This window comes from Hirundo rustica, chromosome 1 (genome assembly GCF_015227805.2).
Source record: "Hirundo rustica isolate bHirRus1 chromosome 1, bHirRus1.pri.v3, whole genome shotgun sequence".
NCBI classification, from domain to species: domain Eukaryota; kingdom Metazoa; phylum Chordata; class Aves; order Passeriformes; family Hirundinidae; genus Hirundo; species Hirundo rustica.
Window position 1 is genome coordinate 153,186,800 of NC_053450.1, and position 19,501 is coordinate 153,206,300.

The 19,501-nt window shown below is 40.8% G+C and overlaps 1 protein-coding gene across 9 annotated transcripts in view; it reads left to right on the forward strand.

Moving 5' to 3' along the window:
- The window catches only part of ADCYAP1R1 (ADCYAP receptor type I), a 147,846-nt gene that overhangs the window by 74,861 nt on the left and 53,484 nt on the right, over positions 1–19,501 (forward strand). For all 9 annotated transcript variants that reach the window (XM_058419915.1, XM_058419913.1, XM_040060529.2 and 6 more), the window contains one exon: positions 12,453–12,560. In XM_058419915.1, the coding sequence (XP_058275898.1) occupies positions 12,453–12,560 (108 nt within the window). The remainder of the gene's footprint in view (positions 1–12,452; positions 12,561–19,501) is intronic.

Below are 19,501 nucleotides of genomic sequence, written 5' to 3' on the forward strand. Positions count from 1 at the left end.
CTGAGGACTCCAGGACGGTGTAGATAAATATAGATGAGAGATCTCTGAAGTTAGGTTTTAGAAGATGAGGTTTATTGTAAGGGATGTGGAGGCCTTGCTCTGAGCTGCCAGGCTGCAGCTCGTGGCAAGGCCTAGGAAAGTGGGGGAAGGGAGAAGTAGGGAGAGGAAATTCCAAGAGAGGAAAGTCCTCGGGGAAGGGTGCAAGCAAAAAGAGACCGTCCAGCCCCCCTGGGACCCCTTATCAGGGGTCTTCAAGGTGGGCTGGAACAGGACTTGGGCCAATGGGGTTACAGATACCTGATACTTCAGGGGAGGGGTACAGGTGTGGGATGAACCATACATTGGGGTGAGACAGAACATTCCATTTGACCTCTGGGTCTGGCTGCAGGTAACTTTCAGATGGTCACATAACTGTTTTCCCAGAGATCCAGTATCTAATACATCTCAAACATCAAAACTTACTTTCAATTCTATCTCACTTACAGGTTTCTCATTCTCAGAATAGAGGCAATCATATTTATAGGGTTTTTTGGCTTCTTCCTCCCCAACAACCCATCTCTAAGTTTTCTAAATCAATTCATCTGTGACTGATAGCATCTTTAGACATGGAGAAACTAATTATCTCTTTTGGAATTAACTTCTTATTTACAGGAGTAAGCCATAAGAAATTAAGGATATGCAGACGTTTTTCCCACAAATATTGTCAAAATCCACGTTCTTTCCAAAATCCTTCTTCCTTCAATGATTCCATCAATGGCTTTAATGGAGGCAGTGACTAACCCAGCACTTTGGAAGGTTTGATCCATATCTCTGTATGTTCTTGGTGTTACTGCTTCTCTAAATTGACCATAAATTGTCAAGTCCTCTTGGCAGCCACTTCCCATTTCTTTGTGTGTCCTGCCAGCCTTTAGACAAAGAAAGCCAGGCCCATCACACTTCTTCTGGTCCAAAGACAAGCAAAGAGGGATTATCTTGTCTCTATTTATTCAGGTTTTGCATTAACACAACTGTAATTTGGGGTTTCCCTGTGGTTTTCTGGGCATTTTCGTCTAACGTGTTCCCCGGACCTAAACATCAGAAACACTTCTGGCATCTTCTATGCTGTTTATTCCATTTCCAGCAACCCTAGTGAGGCTGGATCCCATTGAATTTGCAGGGTTATTTTTTTTCCACTCTCTGAATACATTGTGGGCGCTCAGAGAAGTTCAGTGGGGAAGAGGAGACAGGCTTTGTTAAACTCTGACACTGTGTTCCTGTTCAGGAGCCCCAAATGCAGCGTGTGCACATCCTCATTCACAGGGGATGGACTGGACTGGCTGTTGATAATGTATTTATTTCCTTTGTTTCCTCCACTAGACCATAAGGTCCCACGAGCTCTAATAAGGAATTGTTTGACTCACTGCTAGAACAATTTCCAGGACAGATTATGGAATTTTGCACGCTGGAAGAAATTAAGTTATTTAATTCAGTCATTTCTCATCCTCCGAAGGTTTGAAGGAGTAAACAAGGAACAAATGCCTCTCAGGAGTGTCCCCACTGGCGTCACTCTGGTTACATCAGGAGTGGATTTGGCCCAAGATCGGTTATAAGTTATCTTCTCCTACATTTTCCACTGAGATAATTCTATTTATAAGCACCAGAAAAGCAAGAAGGTGGGGAGCAGGAGTCAGAATATCAAGGGGCAGCTTGATTTTACAATTGTGGCTCTGAAGAGCTGTTTAGATTTCAATGTCACCATATGTTGTGGTTTGTTTGGTTTTGTTTTTCAGCTGTAAAAAAGAGCAGAAAATCTTACACCCAGAGATACCCTGAAACAAGAAGAATAAGTTTGTAAATTCCTTTTGAGGGATCTTGATATATGCAGACCACAATTTAATTTAATTTCTGAAATTATCAATCATTTAGGCTTGAGGTCAGTTGCTCTTTTCAGTTGTTTATTGCTTGCCTATTTTCTTTGGTCTATTTATCCTTTTAGAAACAAGTCAAAATTCCAAAATGTTATTGACTGGGCAATTATTAACCTCAGGCTTTGCTGAATAATTTCCATTGAGAATCCTGTTCTCTGTTGGGATTTTTTAAGACTCAAACTCAGAGACGGTTTCAAGGTTTGTGTCCCATTTTAGTCCCACTCCAGTGCTGTTGTGAGATTAGTTAGAAATGAACAAATCAAAGAAAGCTGTTATCATTCTTTTCTTTTGAGACAGAAAAGATTTGAAGCTGTGAATTTATTATCCTGAATCCTCAAGGCTCAAGAGACCTGCTGTTAAATTTTCTCCTCATCTCCCTCCATGCCATTAAATCCTGTCTCCATCTTCAGAGGAATGCAGACTCCAAATTACCAAAAAGACAGTCTGAAAATTTTTCTACTTTCTCTGTCTCCATGGCAACTGTTTATCCCAGAGATCTTTCCAGATGTCTTCTTCACAGGCCCATAAATCTCATAGTGGGCCAAATATCACTCCAAGGGTGGCAAAACTGTCAGTGGACTGTTCAGCTCTCCAGTTTGGGAAGATTTTTTTTACCTTTTTAGCCCTAGCTGAAAGCCAGGTTCACCGTGAGGCACATTAATACTTGTGGGAGAAATATATTAAATATATTTAATATTTTATATATGTGTATTTATTTCTATCCAACTACTTCAACACCACAACCAGTTGCATGTTTAGATAATATAAATTAAAGTATTGGCAAAGACAGGTGACAGCTGACAGAACTTTTTATGGCCAGGTTGTGGCCATAGGATGTGACAAAGGGAAGATGAGGCTGTGTGGAAGAGGAACCCTTTTTTATGGTTATTAACTCATCTTCTCAAACTCTGTCTTGACTCCACAACCTTCAGGCAGGTTTTTTTTTATGATGCCCTTCCCAGAAATTACTCTGAGCCCAGCCGTGTAAGGATTAAAACTTGTAGCAGAGTGATGTACGAGAAGCCCGCTAGGCACGGCTGCAGCAGCTCCCTTCCCCCGTCTGTCTCAGCCTGGAGAATTAATGAAAGACAGAGCTGATAAAGTGCAGGATGCCGTCTCCTCGCCCTCAGAAGGGAGGGAAGTGAGTCAGAAACGGTGCTGGGGGAGAATGATGATGTTCTGGCTGCCCCCAAAAAGAAAGGCGGCGAGGGGGAGCAGGTGGAGCCAGGCAAAGCTCCCCGTGGTCTCCCACATCCCGTGTCCTGAGCAAGGCTGGATTATCTGCAGCTGCTGAGCCTGGCACTGCCTCGGCTTCTGGCAGCTTGGAAGTGTCATCCTGTCCTCCAGCACTGATGGAAAAAAAAAAAACAAACCACCAAACAAAAAAAAATCCCCATTTTTTTTAGTAATTTCGCCGAGTCTCCCTGCCTTCTGAACAGAAAAGTGGTGACTTTCTCAGAGAGGAGTAGCCAATGGTTTTTATTATATTTAAAGCAAGGTTAAAAGAAACCAACTCCTCTTGATTTCCCAGCTTGTTGGCTTTTTACTCTCCTGCCTAATTAGACAAAGAAATGTTCCAGAGATTTTGCCAGATTGAAGTTTCCCTTTAAAACTCTTCAAAGCTCACCTAAGGCCAATTGGCTGGCAGCACTTAAAAGATTCTGGAGATGTCCTTGGATGAGGTTTTCTTGGCAGGTATCAATGCAAGAGCAGCAATAAGTGTGAGCTTAGAAATGAATATCCTGTGACTGCAAAGAACTAAGCAGCTTTAAAAGCAGAAAAAGAATTTACACTTCTCTGGTTGTAAATAACAGCTCCTCTAATCTAAAAGCTGATCTTTGCCATGTATAAAATCTTCAAGGACTAAATAGACAGCATACTTCATATATCAAGTATGACATATTTTATAAAATATTTCAAAATATTTGTAATATAGAAGTGACTTTATATATAATAATATAAAATAGTTACATCATATAATTAGGATAATAATATACAATAAATGTGTATTTATAATTAAAATATACATTGAATTTATCATGAAGTCATATTTTTATAATAGTAACATATATAACATTTATTTTATAAAAATAATATGTTACAAAATCCATTATTCCGATCAAAAAACTGAGTGTTTTGAGTGCTGTCCCTTTTGGTTTTAAATATAATCTGTTACTAACTCAGTACATTAGAAGCAAAATAGCTCATAATTTTTTCTAACCTTCTCTTTGATTAATTAAGGTGATATTTTTAAAAGTTCTCTGCAAACACTGCTGCACTTGGATCTCTGAGAATGTCATCCCATAAAACAGGTCACTTTACTGATAAAGCTGCACCAGTAGAAATTGCTCTGGTGGTTTATAAGTCTCATTACAAAGAAAGAAGGGATTCTAAATAATCATAATATAGTTCTGAGTAACAATACTGAGGCAACAACAGTCTAAGGACAGCTGATGGAAAATTGAGGTGGGACAAGTGCTGATGAGTTGGATCACACTTTATTGTTCTTCGGATACTCTGGCACAGAAACTTGAACTATACCTGTGGAATTCCTCTGATTCCTGATGTTTTAAACTTAAAATTAGGCTTTCTCTCGTTGGCTTTTCTAATTAGGAAGAAATTATGCATCTCCAGGTGATAATTTATCTTAGAACCGGTTTCCCCAGAGAAGTGGTGGATGTCCCATCCGTGGAAGTGTCCAAGGCCAGGTTGGACAGGGCTTGGGGCATCCTGGGGCAGTGGAAAGTGTCTCTGCCCATGGCAGGGGGTGGAATGAGATGATCTTCAAGGTCCCTCCAAACCCAAACCATTCCATGATTCTGTAGTTCTGTGATAATTAGAAACTATCTGGCAGTGCCTTCCACAGTTGTCTGGTTTTTGTTTTGCTTTGTTTTGTTTTTTTTTGTATTTTGTGCGCTATAAAAGAAATGCAGAACTTCCCCTAGAGTTACACACAAAGCTTTTATACTGATGAGGTGAGTGAATACCAGGTTAGACAGCACAAGGTGCATCTCTGGGCAGCAACAGCATTGCCTGGATAGAAAAAAAAATCTTCCTGGTGCAATAACTGGGCCAGATGGCCAGATGAAAGAATATACTTGGTTCTCATAATGCCAAAATTTAGCAGGAGCAGAACTGGGGAGGGGGGAAAAAAGCTTTTTCTTTTAACTTTCTCTGAAATTCCAGTTGTTGTTGCACTTCCACTCTGTTATGGTCTGGACTTTCAAATGAACTAAATAATCCTGGATTCCCAGAGGGGTTTGGGTTGGAAGGGACCTTAAAGCTCATCCAGTGTCACCCCCTGCCATGGGCAGGGACATCTTCCACTATCTCCCAGCCTGGCCTTGGACACTTCCAGGGAATCAGGGGCACTCAGCTTCTCTGGGAGCCTCTTCTAGTGTCCGAAGGTAAAGAATGTCTAACACCTTATCTAACACCTTATCTAACCTCTGGCAGTGGAAGCCATTCCCTGTGTCCCGTCCCTCCATCCCTTGTCCCCAGTCCCTCTCCAGCTCTCCTGGAGCCCCTTCAGGCCCTGGAAGTAGCTCTGAGCTCTCCCTGGAGCCTTCTTCTCTCCAGGTGAACATTCCCAGCTCTCCCAGCCTGTCTCCAGCCCTGGGAGCACCTCCGGGGCCTCCTCTGGGCTCATTCCAACAGCTCCACATCTTTCCCGTGCTGGAGGTGGGATCTCACCAGAGCGGAGCACAGCTGCAGGATCCCCTCCCTTGTCCTGCTGCCCACCCTGCTCTTGGAGCACAATTGGCTCTCTGGGCTGGGTCTGACAGGGTTCCAGGGTTGGTGTCAAGCTCCAACCACCTCCAGGAGCAACATTTCTGTGACAGGAGCTCCTCAAAGACACCTGCACTTCGAAATGTCAATTACTTTTGGAAATCATATCCCCATACCCAGGCCACGCTCAAGCCCTTATTTATTTTGGTATTTACCCAGATTTATGAAGGAATGGAGAGCTCCTATCTCGTATTCCCCTCTCTCTGAAAGGCTTTATATGTAGTGTGCCCTTTAGAAGTTATTGTGCACCACATAATTCAGTTTAATATGCTGCTTTGTTACATTACGTTTCCTTTGATATTACTCTCCTGAAGGCAATACGACCTTGAAGGTGATATTTTAAACCAATAAATGAGGAGAGGAACTGAAAATCAAACCGAATGCTGTAAGCCAGAAGGGTGGATTTTCATCTCAGGCCTTTATTTCTCTACATGAAAAATACAGAGGTCTAACATTTATGTAATTACATTTTTTCTTGATTTGCCAGGGGAACAAATTTTATGAAAATTATTGTCTATTACCTCCTGTCTGTGCATGAATCCATAAATTCCATTGCCCATCGCACTCTAACTCCTTTTTTCAGACTTCCATTTTTGAAAAAGGAGTGCTGGATACAAGAAAAATGTCAAAATAATAACTTTGATAGAGGAGGAGACAAGTAGGAGCTACCCACTTTGTTTAGAGGAGGGAACGAGTAAATAGCGAGTTACTGCACAGGGATTTGCCATCCAAAAAACCCATCTCTGCTCTGCACCTTCTCTTGTCAGGGATGCAAGGAAGTGCTTTGCACCAGGGCAAGGTGAGGACGTGGCAGGATGTTGTGGAGACTGTAAAGAGGATTTTCATATAAAGACTGTAGAGAGGAGATTGAGATACAGGCACCAGAAGAAAACAGGACATGAATCTACAAAAGATGTAAGAAAACCATACATGAATCTACCAAAAAGAAGTTTTTGCACAGTTCTGGTGACACAGTGACTCAGTGTTGGTGGAAGATAGGGGGCCCTGTCCTCAGCTGGTTTAAAATTAGGTCTATTCCTTCAACTCTGTGAACTTCACCTTTGGGGCTGCCTAAAATCTGCTTTTATATCTACCCACTAGTAAACTGTGACTCTCAAGACAGCCCTAGACAAAGGGGAAAAGGAGTATAAGGGACTGATGCCTAAAGATTTTGAGCTTTTTTATATATTTGTAGCTTTTTAGATTTTTAAGATCTAGCAGTAGAGTTTCTAGCGCTGTCTTACACTTTAGAACAGTAGTTATCCTTTCTCACACATTGTGTCACCTTCCTGAAATTCTGTTTAGTCTCAAGGACACCTTCCACTATTCCAGGGTGCTCCAAGCCCCATCCAACCTGGCCTTGGACACTTCCAGGGACAGGACATCCACAGCTTCTCTGGGGAAACCTGTTCTAAGATAAATTATCACCTGGAGATGCATATTTTCTTCCCCCTAATTAGAAAAGGCAACGAGACAAAGCATAATTTTAGAATTTCTAGAGAAAAGAGTTTTAGAACTCCTAGAGAAAGTAATTTTAGAATTTCTAGAGGAGAAATTCTAGAAATTTCTAGAAGAAGAATTCTAACAAGAACGCCCTGTTTTGCACCAGCACTTGGGAGACATGACAAAATACAGACTTAAGAACCCCTTGGAGGGACTCCAGTGGGGCAGGGTGGGTTACCAGGGCAACCAGTCTCCTATGGAATTTAATTTTTAGCTATCCTAATTAATTAAACTTATAAAAATTGTGAAAATCCTATGCCGTGCCTGCTCGTAGGGATATTTTGTGCACCTGAAAGCTTTCATTAAAAGACTGCTCCTTATGTTATCAACCCTAATATTGTTTTGAGGGTTCTTCTTCCGATTCCAGGCAAGAGGGCCATCAGCAATTTCAGAAGAGCTGTTTATCACTGCTCTCCTGCCAGCATGGCTTGCTTCAGGGATTTTTTTTTTTTCCTCTTGGTGCTTGTCCAGAAATTTCAGGCAAGTGGGAGCCCTTCAGCTGCCAGGAGTATCAGGTTAGGGAGAGTGTGAAATGAAAAATGGGAACGAGTTTTGTGAGGACGTCTATGGAGGCAGGATGACTAGAATGGTTTCAATGCTGGGTATAATTTAAAAAATGCATTAGAACACTCTGCAATAAATAATATTAATCTTTATATGATTATTATTATAACTATGATGATAGTTATTATTAATAATAAATGATAACAAATGTTAATTATTATTCTTATAACATGATTGTCTTAATTAATAGTAATTGTTATTAATTATATAGTAATATAATTAATAATCATAGTAGTTTCCTTGTTAATAAATGTGGCCTTTCTCTGGAAGAGCTGTTCTTTTCCAGGGGCTGCCCAGTCAGATCCATCCTTAGGTGTGTGAGGAGCCTCCCTCAGCTTCAATGTGCAATTTAAACTTGGGTGTCACAGGCTTCGCATGAAATTGATATAAAATCCACAATGCAAAATCCACAATCTGAAATTCACATAGAAATTCATATAAAATTTACGCAAACACTGTGCTTCAGCTGAAAGGAATCTGTTTTTTCAAGTTAAAGAAAAGTACACAGTGGATCCAATCACAGGGAGTTCACAGTCTAAAGATGAATTTTATTCCCCTCCTACAAGTAGAAGTTTGAGGCAGAGATGTAGGGACTGATCATGAGGCCTTTTAAAAGCAGCCACTGTGGCTTGCCTGTGGCTCAGATTCCTCAGGGACATGTCCCAGCCCTCAGCTGGACTCCTTTTCTCAGGATTTGGAAGTGTTTAAAGGAGATTGTGGAGCCCCTGGTGATCCCTCTAACCAGAGAAGAGAGTTGGTTCATTTCTACCCCAGAAAACCACACAGAACCTGTAGGGAATGAAAACATTTTAAGCTTTTTCTTACCCTCCTTCTACTGAGTGTAGTCAGTGAGGAGATGCAAGTCCACTTTACAGGGTGATTCCCCACCAGTGCCACCTGAAAATGGGATTATTCCTGTCTGGAAACTCCCTCTCCCCGAGCTAGAGAGGAAACTCTGCTTTGCTGAGTAGGGCAAATGGGTGAGAAAATAAAAAGACATTTGAATTTCAGTTAATCCAGACTTCACCTATAGTTTCAGGATTTTGTGTTTCCTCAAAAGTCGGCAGCACAGAATAAAGACTCCTAAAGGATCATCCTTCTCTCAAAGGAGAGGGGTGAATAAGTGGATTAACTGAGTAAGTGGAAGCACTTCTCTGCCCATCCTATGAGAAGCACAGAGACACTTACCCAGGACCAGATGTCAAGTTTTGCACCACTTGTGTTTTCTGGGAATCCCACAGGAATTCCAGCTGCAGGTTGCAGTGCAGACATGGGAAAGGAAGGCAGGATTTGTGCTTTCTGGACATGCTGCAATGGATGTGCCAGGGGAGGTTTAAATTCGATATTGGGGAAAATTTCTTCACTGGAAGGGTGGTAAAGCATGGGAATAGGCTGCCCAAGGAAGTGGTGGAATCATCATCCCTAAAAGTGTTCAAAAAACACATGGATGTGGCACTTGGGGACAGGATATAGTGGTGGACTTGGCAGTGCTGGTTTGGTGTTCTGAGAGGGCTTTTCCGATCTTAATGACTGTAAATCTGTGATTGTTTTGATTCCAAGACCATCCATTAGCAAGACCGCTATCTGTATTTTTTTTTCCTTTTTTCATTCCATCCCACGTGAAATCTTATACTTTAAAACTATTCCTTGCTATTACCGTTTTCCTAAGATGCTGAAAATCAGGAAAATTTGTCCATCTTCAATTGGAGTGTGTGAGCCAACTCTTTCCAAGCCTTCTTGGGCATCCCTACGTCACTGGGCCGTGCGGAGACCCCATCAGTGCCAGAGGAGCCCCTGCCGGGCAGTTTCACACTCAAGTCACTTTGATTTCCGTGGGCAGATTTCACCCAGCAGGAATTGCTGGCTGCAGCCTGGTTTACAAATGCAGGGAGACTGTGCACGCTGCCCTTTATTCCATTTAATTTTTATTTATTTTTTTGCTGTTGTCATCCTTTTCTTTGTTCTTCTAAATCGTTTTGTTTCAAACACGTTCTTCCAAGAGGAATCAGACAGTGTTCTTATCGATGGGGAATTCTTCACAGTCTCCATCTCTCTCCTTATTTTAAGGTAAATTACTTGACTTGCTGCTTCTCTCTCCCCTCTCTCCCGATGTCAGCACATCAGTGCTTTCTAACACAATGAACTTGTAATTTCTTTTTAAATGGGGCTGGTTTTTATCTCTGCATGGAATTACCAGAAAATCAGCCACCTGCTATAACAGAATTTCATCCACACCGCTGTGGGATATTTATACTGTGGCTGTTCCTGTTCTGCAGCCTGAGGATATCGTTGCATTTCTCTGGTTTGCATTATCCATTGCTGGATAATATCTATATATTGGAAGATATCTGTGATAAATAATGAGAAGAAATAAGAAAGTTTTTCATCTTCCTTTGCAACACAGTTAACTCAAGCAAGACCAGCAGGTGTTTCGCCAAAGATCTCATTAACCAGTGATTATCTCCAGCATCTCTTGTAAGCAAATGTCTCATTAACGTGGATGTTCACACATAATTTACTTTTGTACATAGTGCCACACTTCAGTGAGCTAAAAACCCGTTGCTGCACATCCTCACATTTACATGGAAAATGCATTTCCTGCTGCGTGGACAGACACGAGCTATCAAAGACAATAAAACCTTATAGCACTCAAACGTGGTTTTGATTTCCATTTTTAGTACGTAAACAGGATCACAAAACTATAAAATCAGAATATCCTGAGCTGGAAGGAACCTACAGGGATCATGGAGTCCCAGCTTCTGTCCCTGCACAGGACACCCCAATGTCCCCGCCGTGTGCTGAGAGATTCCAAACCTTTCAAACCCCAGGTTTTGAGACCTTTAGAAATACTCTAGTGCATTACAGCATTCATGGGATGAGAGCCTCATCTGGCAAAGGAAACAATCTGGGATAGGCGCAAGAGAAGAGATGTAGAGAAGCAAATTTAAAGGATTCCTTCATTTTTTTCCATTTCCTGTGATGGTTTAATGAGCATTTTTGCCTCAGTTTTGTATTTTGGTGCGTCTGGTGGGCCTAGTTACTATGATGTTGAACATCCCAACGATGTTGCTTGACCCTGACCTGATTCTTCAAGCACCGACTCGCTCAGAACTGCTCTACTCTCCACTCGTGGTACTCTCAGCCTTGTATTTCTGTGAGAAAGCACAGGACTGGATTTGCTGCCACTGAAACTGATGTGAAAAAGGAAGACAGCAGTTCCTCTCCTGAGAACGTTCCTCCTCCACTCATGGGGATCTGCTGCTATCACCAGAGCTGATGGAGCCCACACAGCTTTTACAAGTTCATCACCCACATTTTGTTACACTGGACTCGTGCCAGGCAGAGGGAAACACTTGGAAGTATTATCTGCTTTTCCTGAAGGTTTTATTTCCCTTGGCACGCAGTCAAAGAGTGAGGATTTTGACAGAAAATCTCGTAGAAAATCATAGAGCTGGAGGCCCTTTTTCAGTTGATAGAATCATTTGCTCAATCTCAACATCAAATGCAAATAAGCAGTGGAAATATTTCAGTTTGGTTCTTCTTTCTGTTCCTGCTGAGGCAAAAGATGGTTTTCATTTAAGATTCACTTGCTAAGTGAGTTTTTTTTTTTTTTTTTTCTTCTTTTTTAGTATTAGTAGGAAATTTGAGAGATTGCTCTGAGTTTATGTGTACACTGGATAAGCCTTCTAGGTTTGTGAGGTGGTAAGATGGTGGTTTGCAGAATTACAGGAAGATTTATTCTTATTGAAAGACATTTTTTCATACCTCTGGCACAGAGACCAGAAAGAAATAGGAGCTGGGTTCCTTTACTGTATTTACAAAAAAATTAAATTAATTTTACTTATATCCCGAGAGAAGACAGCTCCCACCCACAGCCCCATCACCTCCTCTTCCTGCATTCATGTAGCAGGAAATTGGGATTTTTTACCACTCAGACCTTTGCTTGAAAAGTTTGTTACCTGAAGCCTCATCTTTGAACTCTTATTAAAGACCTGAATCTATTTTTAGCTATGCAAGAAATCATCAGAGGTCAAAAAAAAAAAAAAAATCCTCTTTTGACATTGCAAGTTTATATTCTCTAGAGCAAAGACTGCAGTAAAAATAATGAATGATATTAGGACATTTCTTTGGTAAGGAAGGATAGGTTTTTAGGAAATAAGCAGGATGGAAGAGTGAGTTTGTCTCACATATCCGCAGAAATAGCTGCAGGATGAAGCAGAAACTGCTTTTCAGTTTTCAGACAAATTCCAAAATGAGCAAGTTCCCAAGCCTTCACAAGGATTAACACCAACAGAAATTCATAGAATTTAATCAAAGATATGATCCATAAAATTGTTGGGGTTTTTTTTTAATTAACTCAGCACTTCTGAATGATAATTAAATGGCAGCAGGTTTCATAGTAAAGGGGAAATTTGTTTCTGGCATATTGGAGTGATTTAATTGTGACTAAGGAGTGTCATCTTCTGGGAGAGTAGAGTCTGGCCATTACCGTGTGGCGCCACTAAGGATTTTATGCTGTTCCTGTGAATGAAAAATACTTTTGCCAATGGAAATTAACACTGTTTGCTATTCTAAACAAGAAAATTTTAATTTCTAGAAGGAAGAACAAACCACAAAGCTCAATAACAGTAGGAAGAAAGGGATGGATTTCCACCACTAACGTATTTTATCCCTCCTTCTCTTCCACAGGTTGCCCAGGAATGTGGGACAATATCACATGCTGGAAACCTGCAAGTGTGGGAGAAATTGTCTTTGTCAAGTGTCCTGCACTGTTCAGATTTATCATCTCTGAAGATGGTAAAGTATTTTCTCTTTGTTCTTCACCTCTGCCTGCTAAAACCTCGTGGTCAGCACGAGTGTAAAGCCTCACTTAGATCCTCAGGATAAAGAGACATCAAAAACTCTACAGCTGGGTGCCAGCTATAAATCAGTTGTAGGATAACCAGGATATTTGTGTGTAGATATGTGAGTGCGTGTGGGGTGGGAGGGAAGGTGTGAAAGAAAAAGCCTCCACAGACTACCCGACATGAAAATACCACAAATTTGAACTGCTAAAGGGAACATTCTGCCCTTGGGTCTCACTGAATTAAAGTGGGGACCCAAATCTGCGTTTGGGTCTTGGGTAACACAGTTGGAATCTATTTTTGCAAATAATTAAGAGGTAGAGCAGGCTCTACTCATGCTGAAGGAGAACATAGGCTTGAGATGAGCAGTGAGGAGCTCCCATGTTGGGGGTCCAGGGGGGAATTAATGATTTCTGGAGAGAGGCAGAAGTTCCATCACACTTCTTTTGTGGTTTGTGGAAATGAGACATAAACATCCGTCTGTTGCTGTGCTGGTAATTAACACAAATTGGTCCATTTGCTCCCAGCACCCAGCGCAGATCCCTTAATTAGCACTGTCCTTGGAGGAGCAAGTTTGCCACTATCCCCCAGGATCCTTTTTTCCAAAGTTTATTTTACCAATTAATTATTCATTTACAGCTTTGAGTCCAAAATCTGATATTTTTTGGCATCGTCACACACACAGAGAATGCTTTTTAGGAGACAGAGTTTCATACACAGCTCCAGGAACTCTGAAATCCTCACTTTTAGCACCTGCATTCCAGCACATCCAGGCACAGCCATCACCAATGTCACCTGACCCATGACCTATGCTGGAAACAAGATTAACTCAATTTGACCTGTTCCAGGTCTTAAGTAAATGGTTACCTGTTAATGGAAAAACTTTTAAATAGAAAATTTAATTAATCATTTATTAATGTATTAATTTATTGTCAATTTATTATTAACTAGTAATTTGTTATTAACTTTATTTACTTGAATTAAATCATTTCAATAAAAATAATTACATTTTTATTATATTTATTTTTTACACCTAAACAAAAAATTTATATATTTAAATAAAACTAGGATTTTGATTGTATTTACCATATTTATGGCTTCTATTTATTTAAATAAATGTCTTACTTATTCACATAAAATTATTTAAACAAAAATAATACAAAAATGTTTGCATTAAAAATAATTTCTTTCAATAAAAATGATAGAGCTTTAAGAGAAGCAATTTTATATATATATATATGTGTGTGTGTGTGTATATGTATATATACACACACACACACATATAAGCTCTATTTATTTATTTTTAGCTGTATTTATTTTCCCTATGGAAAATAAAGGGCTGAAATAACATTTTTAAATAGCTTTCCCAGGATTTACAGATCTTTTTAAGTCGTGTGTTTCCCATTTGGCCTGTGGCGGGTGACAGTATGACCGTAAGGGAGGAATATTCCATCCAGGGGAAACACAGCCCCTTCCTTCACCTCCCCACAGGATCCCCAGTAAAACTGACAGCTGTTACCTCTGGGTTTGAGGGTTTTTTGGGCATCTGTTCGCTAGGAACAAACCCAAGATTCATAATTCATTAGATAAACAAATAAACATTTAACCTGGAGTGGCTGGAAATCTCATCAGATGTGGCTGGGATTGCATTGCTGACCCCAAGGTGGAGTTACCAACATCCCAAAGCACTCCCCTGGGTGAATCAGCATCAGCTTTGCCATCGTTGCTGCTGATTTTAATTAGCCAAGTGTATTTGTTCAATGAGGGTTTAATGAAAAAAGTCACATTTCTTGATGGCTCCCTAAATAATGGGTTATTAGAGAACTATAATATTTCTAAGACATGGATAATCACATTTTAGGGATTGTTATAGTGTCCTCTGGCTGCTGCTCTGTTGCTAGAATGTGGAGCTAGGCTGGGGATGGACACTAATATTTATTAATAGCAAAATCATTCATAGTGCAGCAACATTTTTATATGGCCATAGATAATTTTTACAAATTCAGCAATAACTTTGAATTGCACTTTAAAAGTTCATGCTCTGAAGAAAACCTGTATATACAACATGATCACAGGGAAATCATGGGGTGTGCTAATCTTAAAGAGCGGGTGGGAAATATCTCACCTAGCTTTGAATATTTAATTTTTTATGTGAATTTATGAGGTGATCACATGGATTTCTGGTTCAGTGGATAGAAATCAAGGGGCACTTGTAGAAGATTCTTTCTCTGACCCCTCTCAAATGCTTGTCTGGGGGTGAGCAAAGTCACAGCTTGTTTTATGAATTTCAGAAAGGCATCTGACTGCCTTTACTTGGTTGTCTGATTTCCATCTGGAGGAAAATGGGGAAAAATAAAAGAGACTACAAAAGAAAAATTAACTAACTAAGCTGTCATCTGGAGGGGAAAATTAGCTGTGTATTTAGCTAAAAATACCAGCTGTTGCTGGCTTTAATCTGCTCTGCTTTAACCTTCACTGCAGTTGAACCAAGGAGTAACGTTTGAGCTGCTGTCAACATCATGCAGGAAGTTCGAAGTGAAATTCTGTGTGCTCGGCAACTCTGCCTTCTAAAATTTCATTTCACCTCCCTGATCCTCCAAAATCACCATCAATTTTTCATTCCTTTCAAATGCATACTGTGAATGGAAGTAATAGTTCTCAAAATCTCTCCACTGGAGATTCCTTTTCTCCAATGGAAAAAAAACCTTATTAATTCCTAAGTCCTTACTCATCTTGTAAATCAGGGATTCCAGTGGCTTTCCTTCTAGACAGCTCCCAAAAATTATTTGTTTTTCCTCTTCCACATGGATTTCTTTGATTGATATCCCATCAGCCAGGAGCTGTCACTTCCATGACCTCTCTGTTGTATGCTGTTTCTCCAGTGCCTTCCCAGCACTGGCTCCAGAAACACCCACTCCACAACAGGGCATTTTTAAAGCCTTCTAAAGCATCTTTGCAGAGGTAAAAAGAAGAAAACCATGCCAAGCTGTGACTTTACCCTTTAGTAGGACACTGCAAGACCTAGAGATGGCCCTACAGTGATTTCCACTCCCAGAGAGAGGACTTTGTCTTCTTTGTGTTTTTTTCCCTTTTTTTTTTCCCCAGACAGAGGTGATACTGCCTGGCAATGGAAATGTACAGAAGCAAAAGTCTCTGTTTTTTTTCTGTTGGGCACTGTACAGCTGAAATATTCTGTAACCTATAAACACACACCCAAATTGACCACGGAATGAAACTCAATAGCCAGATCAGAAATGAACTTATTTTCAGTCCTTTGATTTGCAGTTAGAAATAACATAAACTATAATAGACAGTTTCTGAGCATTGCCATATGCTCCACATTTGGAAAATGCTTTCATTCACAAATCCAAATAATAAATATGAGCAGCTCTTACTGAATCTTCAAGCAATCCAGGTAGTTTGTCTGGTGCTCAGTTTAGGACACTCCCTGCTACGTTTACCACGAAACATAGTTCACCGTGTACAACAGAGAAAATTCTCCTCATTTTTACCAAAGGCATAAAACCTACCCTATGTTGATACCAGGATTAAGGGCTCCAAATTAAAATCCAGCAGAATAAAGAATGTAATCAGGTATTAGAGAATTTAAGGGGAAATTACATCTTATGATCACGTTTCAGAACCGAATTCTTTGGCTTGTTGCTTCTTTTGGTTGAACACAGTGTTCAGGCAACGAGCTCTGCTATCCCAGGAAATTGGAAATAGTCTTGCCACTGATCTCATTTAAAACACAGGGAAACACTCAAATACTTTGCTGTACTAATTAATTGATTAATTGATTCTGTGGGAACCCCAAGCCCCATAATGCTGCACTAGAGATGCCACAGGTGGGCAGTGGGATTTATGAACACGGGGTTAATTGGATTTGGGAAGCAGTCCGTGCCTGAGTTTAGATGTTATCCCTAGTCAATTAGAATAAGATGATGAGAGAAGAGTTAATGAGAGGGGAAGTGATGCTCCATCTTTGAATGTGGAGAGGCTTTTGTGTCCTTTCTGGGGAGACAGTCCTGGTAAAGCCTTTAAAAGCTGGCATGGGAAAATGGTACAAACCCCCCAAACTGGGTGGGAAGTCAATAAAAGTCACTGACTTCCCAAAGTGAAAGCTGTTGAAAATATTTGTAAGCCACAGTTTCTATTAGTTTGAGTTATGTATTGACAGCTTTTTGTTTAGACAGGAAGAAAAGGTGACTGATAAAGGTCAGGGGCCTCCTAAACACCCAAATATCCCTGGAAGATTGTGTGCTTATTTTCTACTGAGGTAAAAGATGCAGGGCTTCGTTGCTACTACTGAAATTAAGGTCAGCATTGCAGCAGAGTGAAATTGGAAATTGAATTTGCCTGTCAAAAAGGCAAAAGATCAATGCAAAGGTCCGGATTTCTCATCAAGGATGTTTTGCCTGATGAGTGTTCCAACATCCTGCTTGGAAACTGAGGGAAGGAAAACCCTGTAACCAATTTTTCTCCGGAAAACATGCACAACCCATCCCAGCATTCTTATCGTGGGAATAATAATGAGCCATTGGAGCTTATTTATATTTATTTATTGAAGCAACCAGGACTCTGAAACCTTTATTTCATCCTTGATTTTATATAAGATCCTACATAGCAATCACAATCAAGTTCAGTGCAAAGGTATCTATTTTATGTATAAACCATTAAAAAAAAAAAAAAAAAAAAAAGAGAGAGAGAGAGAGAAAGAAAGAAAAAAAAGTATATAGAAAATGGCACTTGATAGATAACAAGTCATTTCCAGCTGGTTTTCATCCCTGGGCTTTGCACAGGCAGCAAAGCCATGGGATTACTCCAGTTTTTCCAAAGAGAGGAGGACAAGCTGTAATTAAGCGTCCATGATCACAGCATCACAAAGTCCATCTGCAGTGCAGAGAAAATGGGAGGAAAATGCTGTCATCAAAGAACAGTAACTGGATCTACATTTCTAATCAAGTAGCTGAGGCCTCTTCAGATGTCTTCTAGCAGAAAAAAAGACACTTCATGGCCTTTCCCACTAAATTGTGGGGACATAAGGCTCTGTGCCTCTGATACTCAAACATGCAGTGTGAGCAAGAGCTCTTCAGCTAAAGATCGAGTCCTTGGTCCTCTGCAGGGGGACATCTTGCAGTGGTCAGGGGAAAGCTGCAACACAGCTCAAGAACTTTGTCAATGGTCTGAGAGCTAATTTGGCCTTGGGGGAAAAAAAATCCTGCATCTTTGGGAGAAAACAAGGGTGGAAGATGCTGAGAGCTGCTGAGAGTGGTTTGGAGAACACTTGGACTGCAAAAGGTTGAAGTATCACTGCAGGGGCAACCTGAGCAGATCCTTCAACCTTTCGTGACAGTCTTTGTTCTGTTCATGTTTCTCCTCTTGACCCAAATGATTGGGAAAATAGTTCCAGGTGATTGCAGGATTTTAGGTGTGGTGGACACACATTCATTCTCACCTTTGAGCAAGGCATTTAGTTTGCTTTATTCTTTAAGAGTTATTTCAGAACTGACAATCTCTGTTGGGCAACATTTTGGATTTTTTCATGGTTCTTGTTTGAAAAACTTTTGTTTTTCTCTCAGATCTCTGCCCTCTTCAGAGCTAGGAGACCCTTCAATAGTAATTGCATTGATCCTGTTCTCTGATGGATGCTCCTGTGACAGCCAGACTCGAAGGAAGGACTCACATAATGTTTAGATGATGCTTAGTTGCTATGGTGACCTCAGTCCACTTCTAGTTTCACATCCTTTAACAGGAAAGAGGAGGAAAAGAAAAAAGCTGTTTTCCCTCAAATGTTATTGATCATATCTGTTCGTCAGTCCTACCCTAGCCAGCCCTGTGTGCTCTGACCTTTCTGTTCTCCATGTGGCACCTCACTGGAATTCTCCCATAATTTCCAAGCATGATTCACTGGATCTTGTGCCTGTGCCCTGGGATATAGGAAGTAATTAATTACGTATCAGTTCTGTCCCTGCCTTTTCTGTAATGTCTTGCACAAACCTCTGGGTAACAAAGACTTTGCAGGAGCTTGTTCCTCTCATGGTAGGTGAGATAACTAAACCAAACCACCCTCTGGAAATTCCAGTCTCTCTGCCCCTTATGGGAGAAGACTTAAAACCCAGATGAACTTATCTTCTGGTAGATAAACTGGGTGGAATGAATTTGCCCCACAGGATCAGTTACTCAGATGTCCCTATGAACCAGTTCTTATTCAAACACACAAATATGGACTAGGCTTCCTAACCTTACCCTTGATTATCCTCTGCCCCGGTTTTCTTGTTTCCTAAATAAAATGAACATCACTTCATTTTGTACTGTCTCTGTGTGAGCATTATGTTCACAAATCCCTTTGTCAAGGCGAATGGAGATGTACAGTAAATGACAGAATAACAGAACCATACCCTGCCGTGGGCAGGGACACTTTCCACTGTCCCAGGCTGCTCCAAGCCCCCTCCAGCCTGGCCTTGGACACCTCCAGGGATCCAGGAACAGCCACAGCTTCTCCGGGCACCCTGTGCCAGGGCCTCCCCACCCTCACAGGAGAGAATTCCTTCCTAATATCCCATTTAATCCTGCCCTCTGTCAGTTGGAAATCATTATCCTATGTCCTGTCACCTCCTGCTCTTGTATAAATTACTTTTAATCTGTAGTTTAAAGTATTGGCTATGGGGCATGAGGCTAGGGAGACCCAAACCCCTGGGAACAGTTGTAGGAAGCACCTAACACAGGGAAGGTTGTGTGAACCTTTAGGGCCATGAATTCTGTGACCTTGCCTCCTGCTACTTCCTACAGATCCTGCTAATGAAACTGTAAAGTCCCAGCAGCACATCCTGGGTTAACCAGTCCCTTATGGAATCACAGAATGGTTTTGGTTGCAAATGACGTAAAAGATCA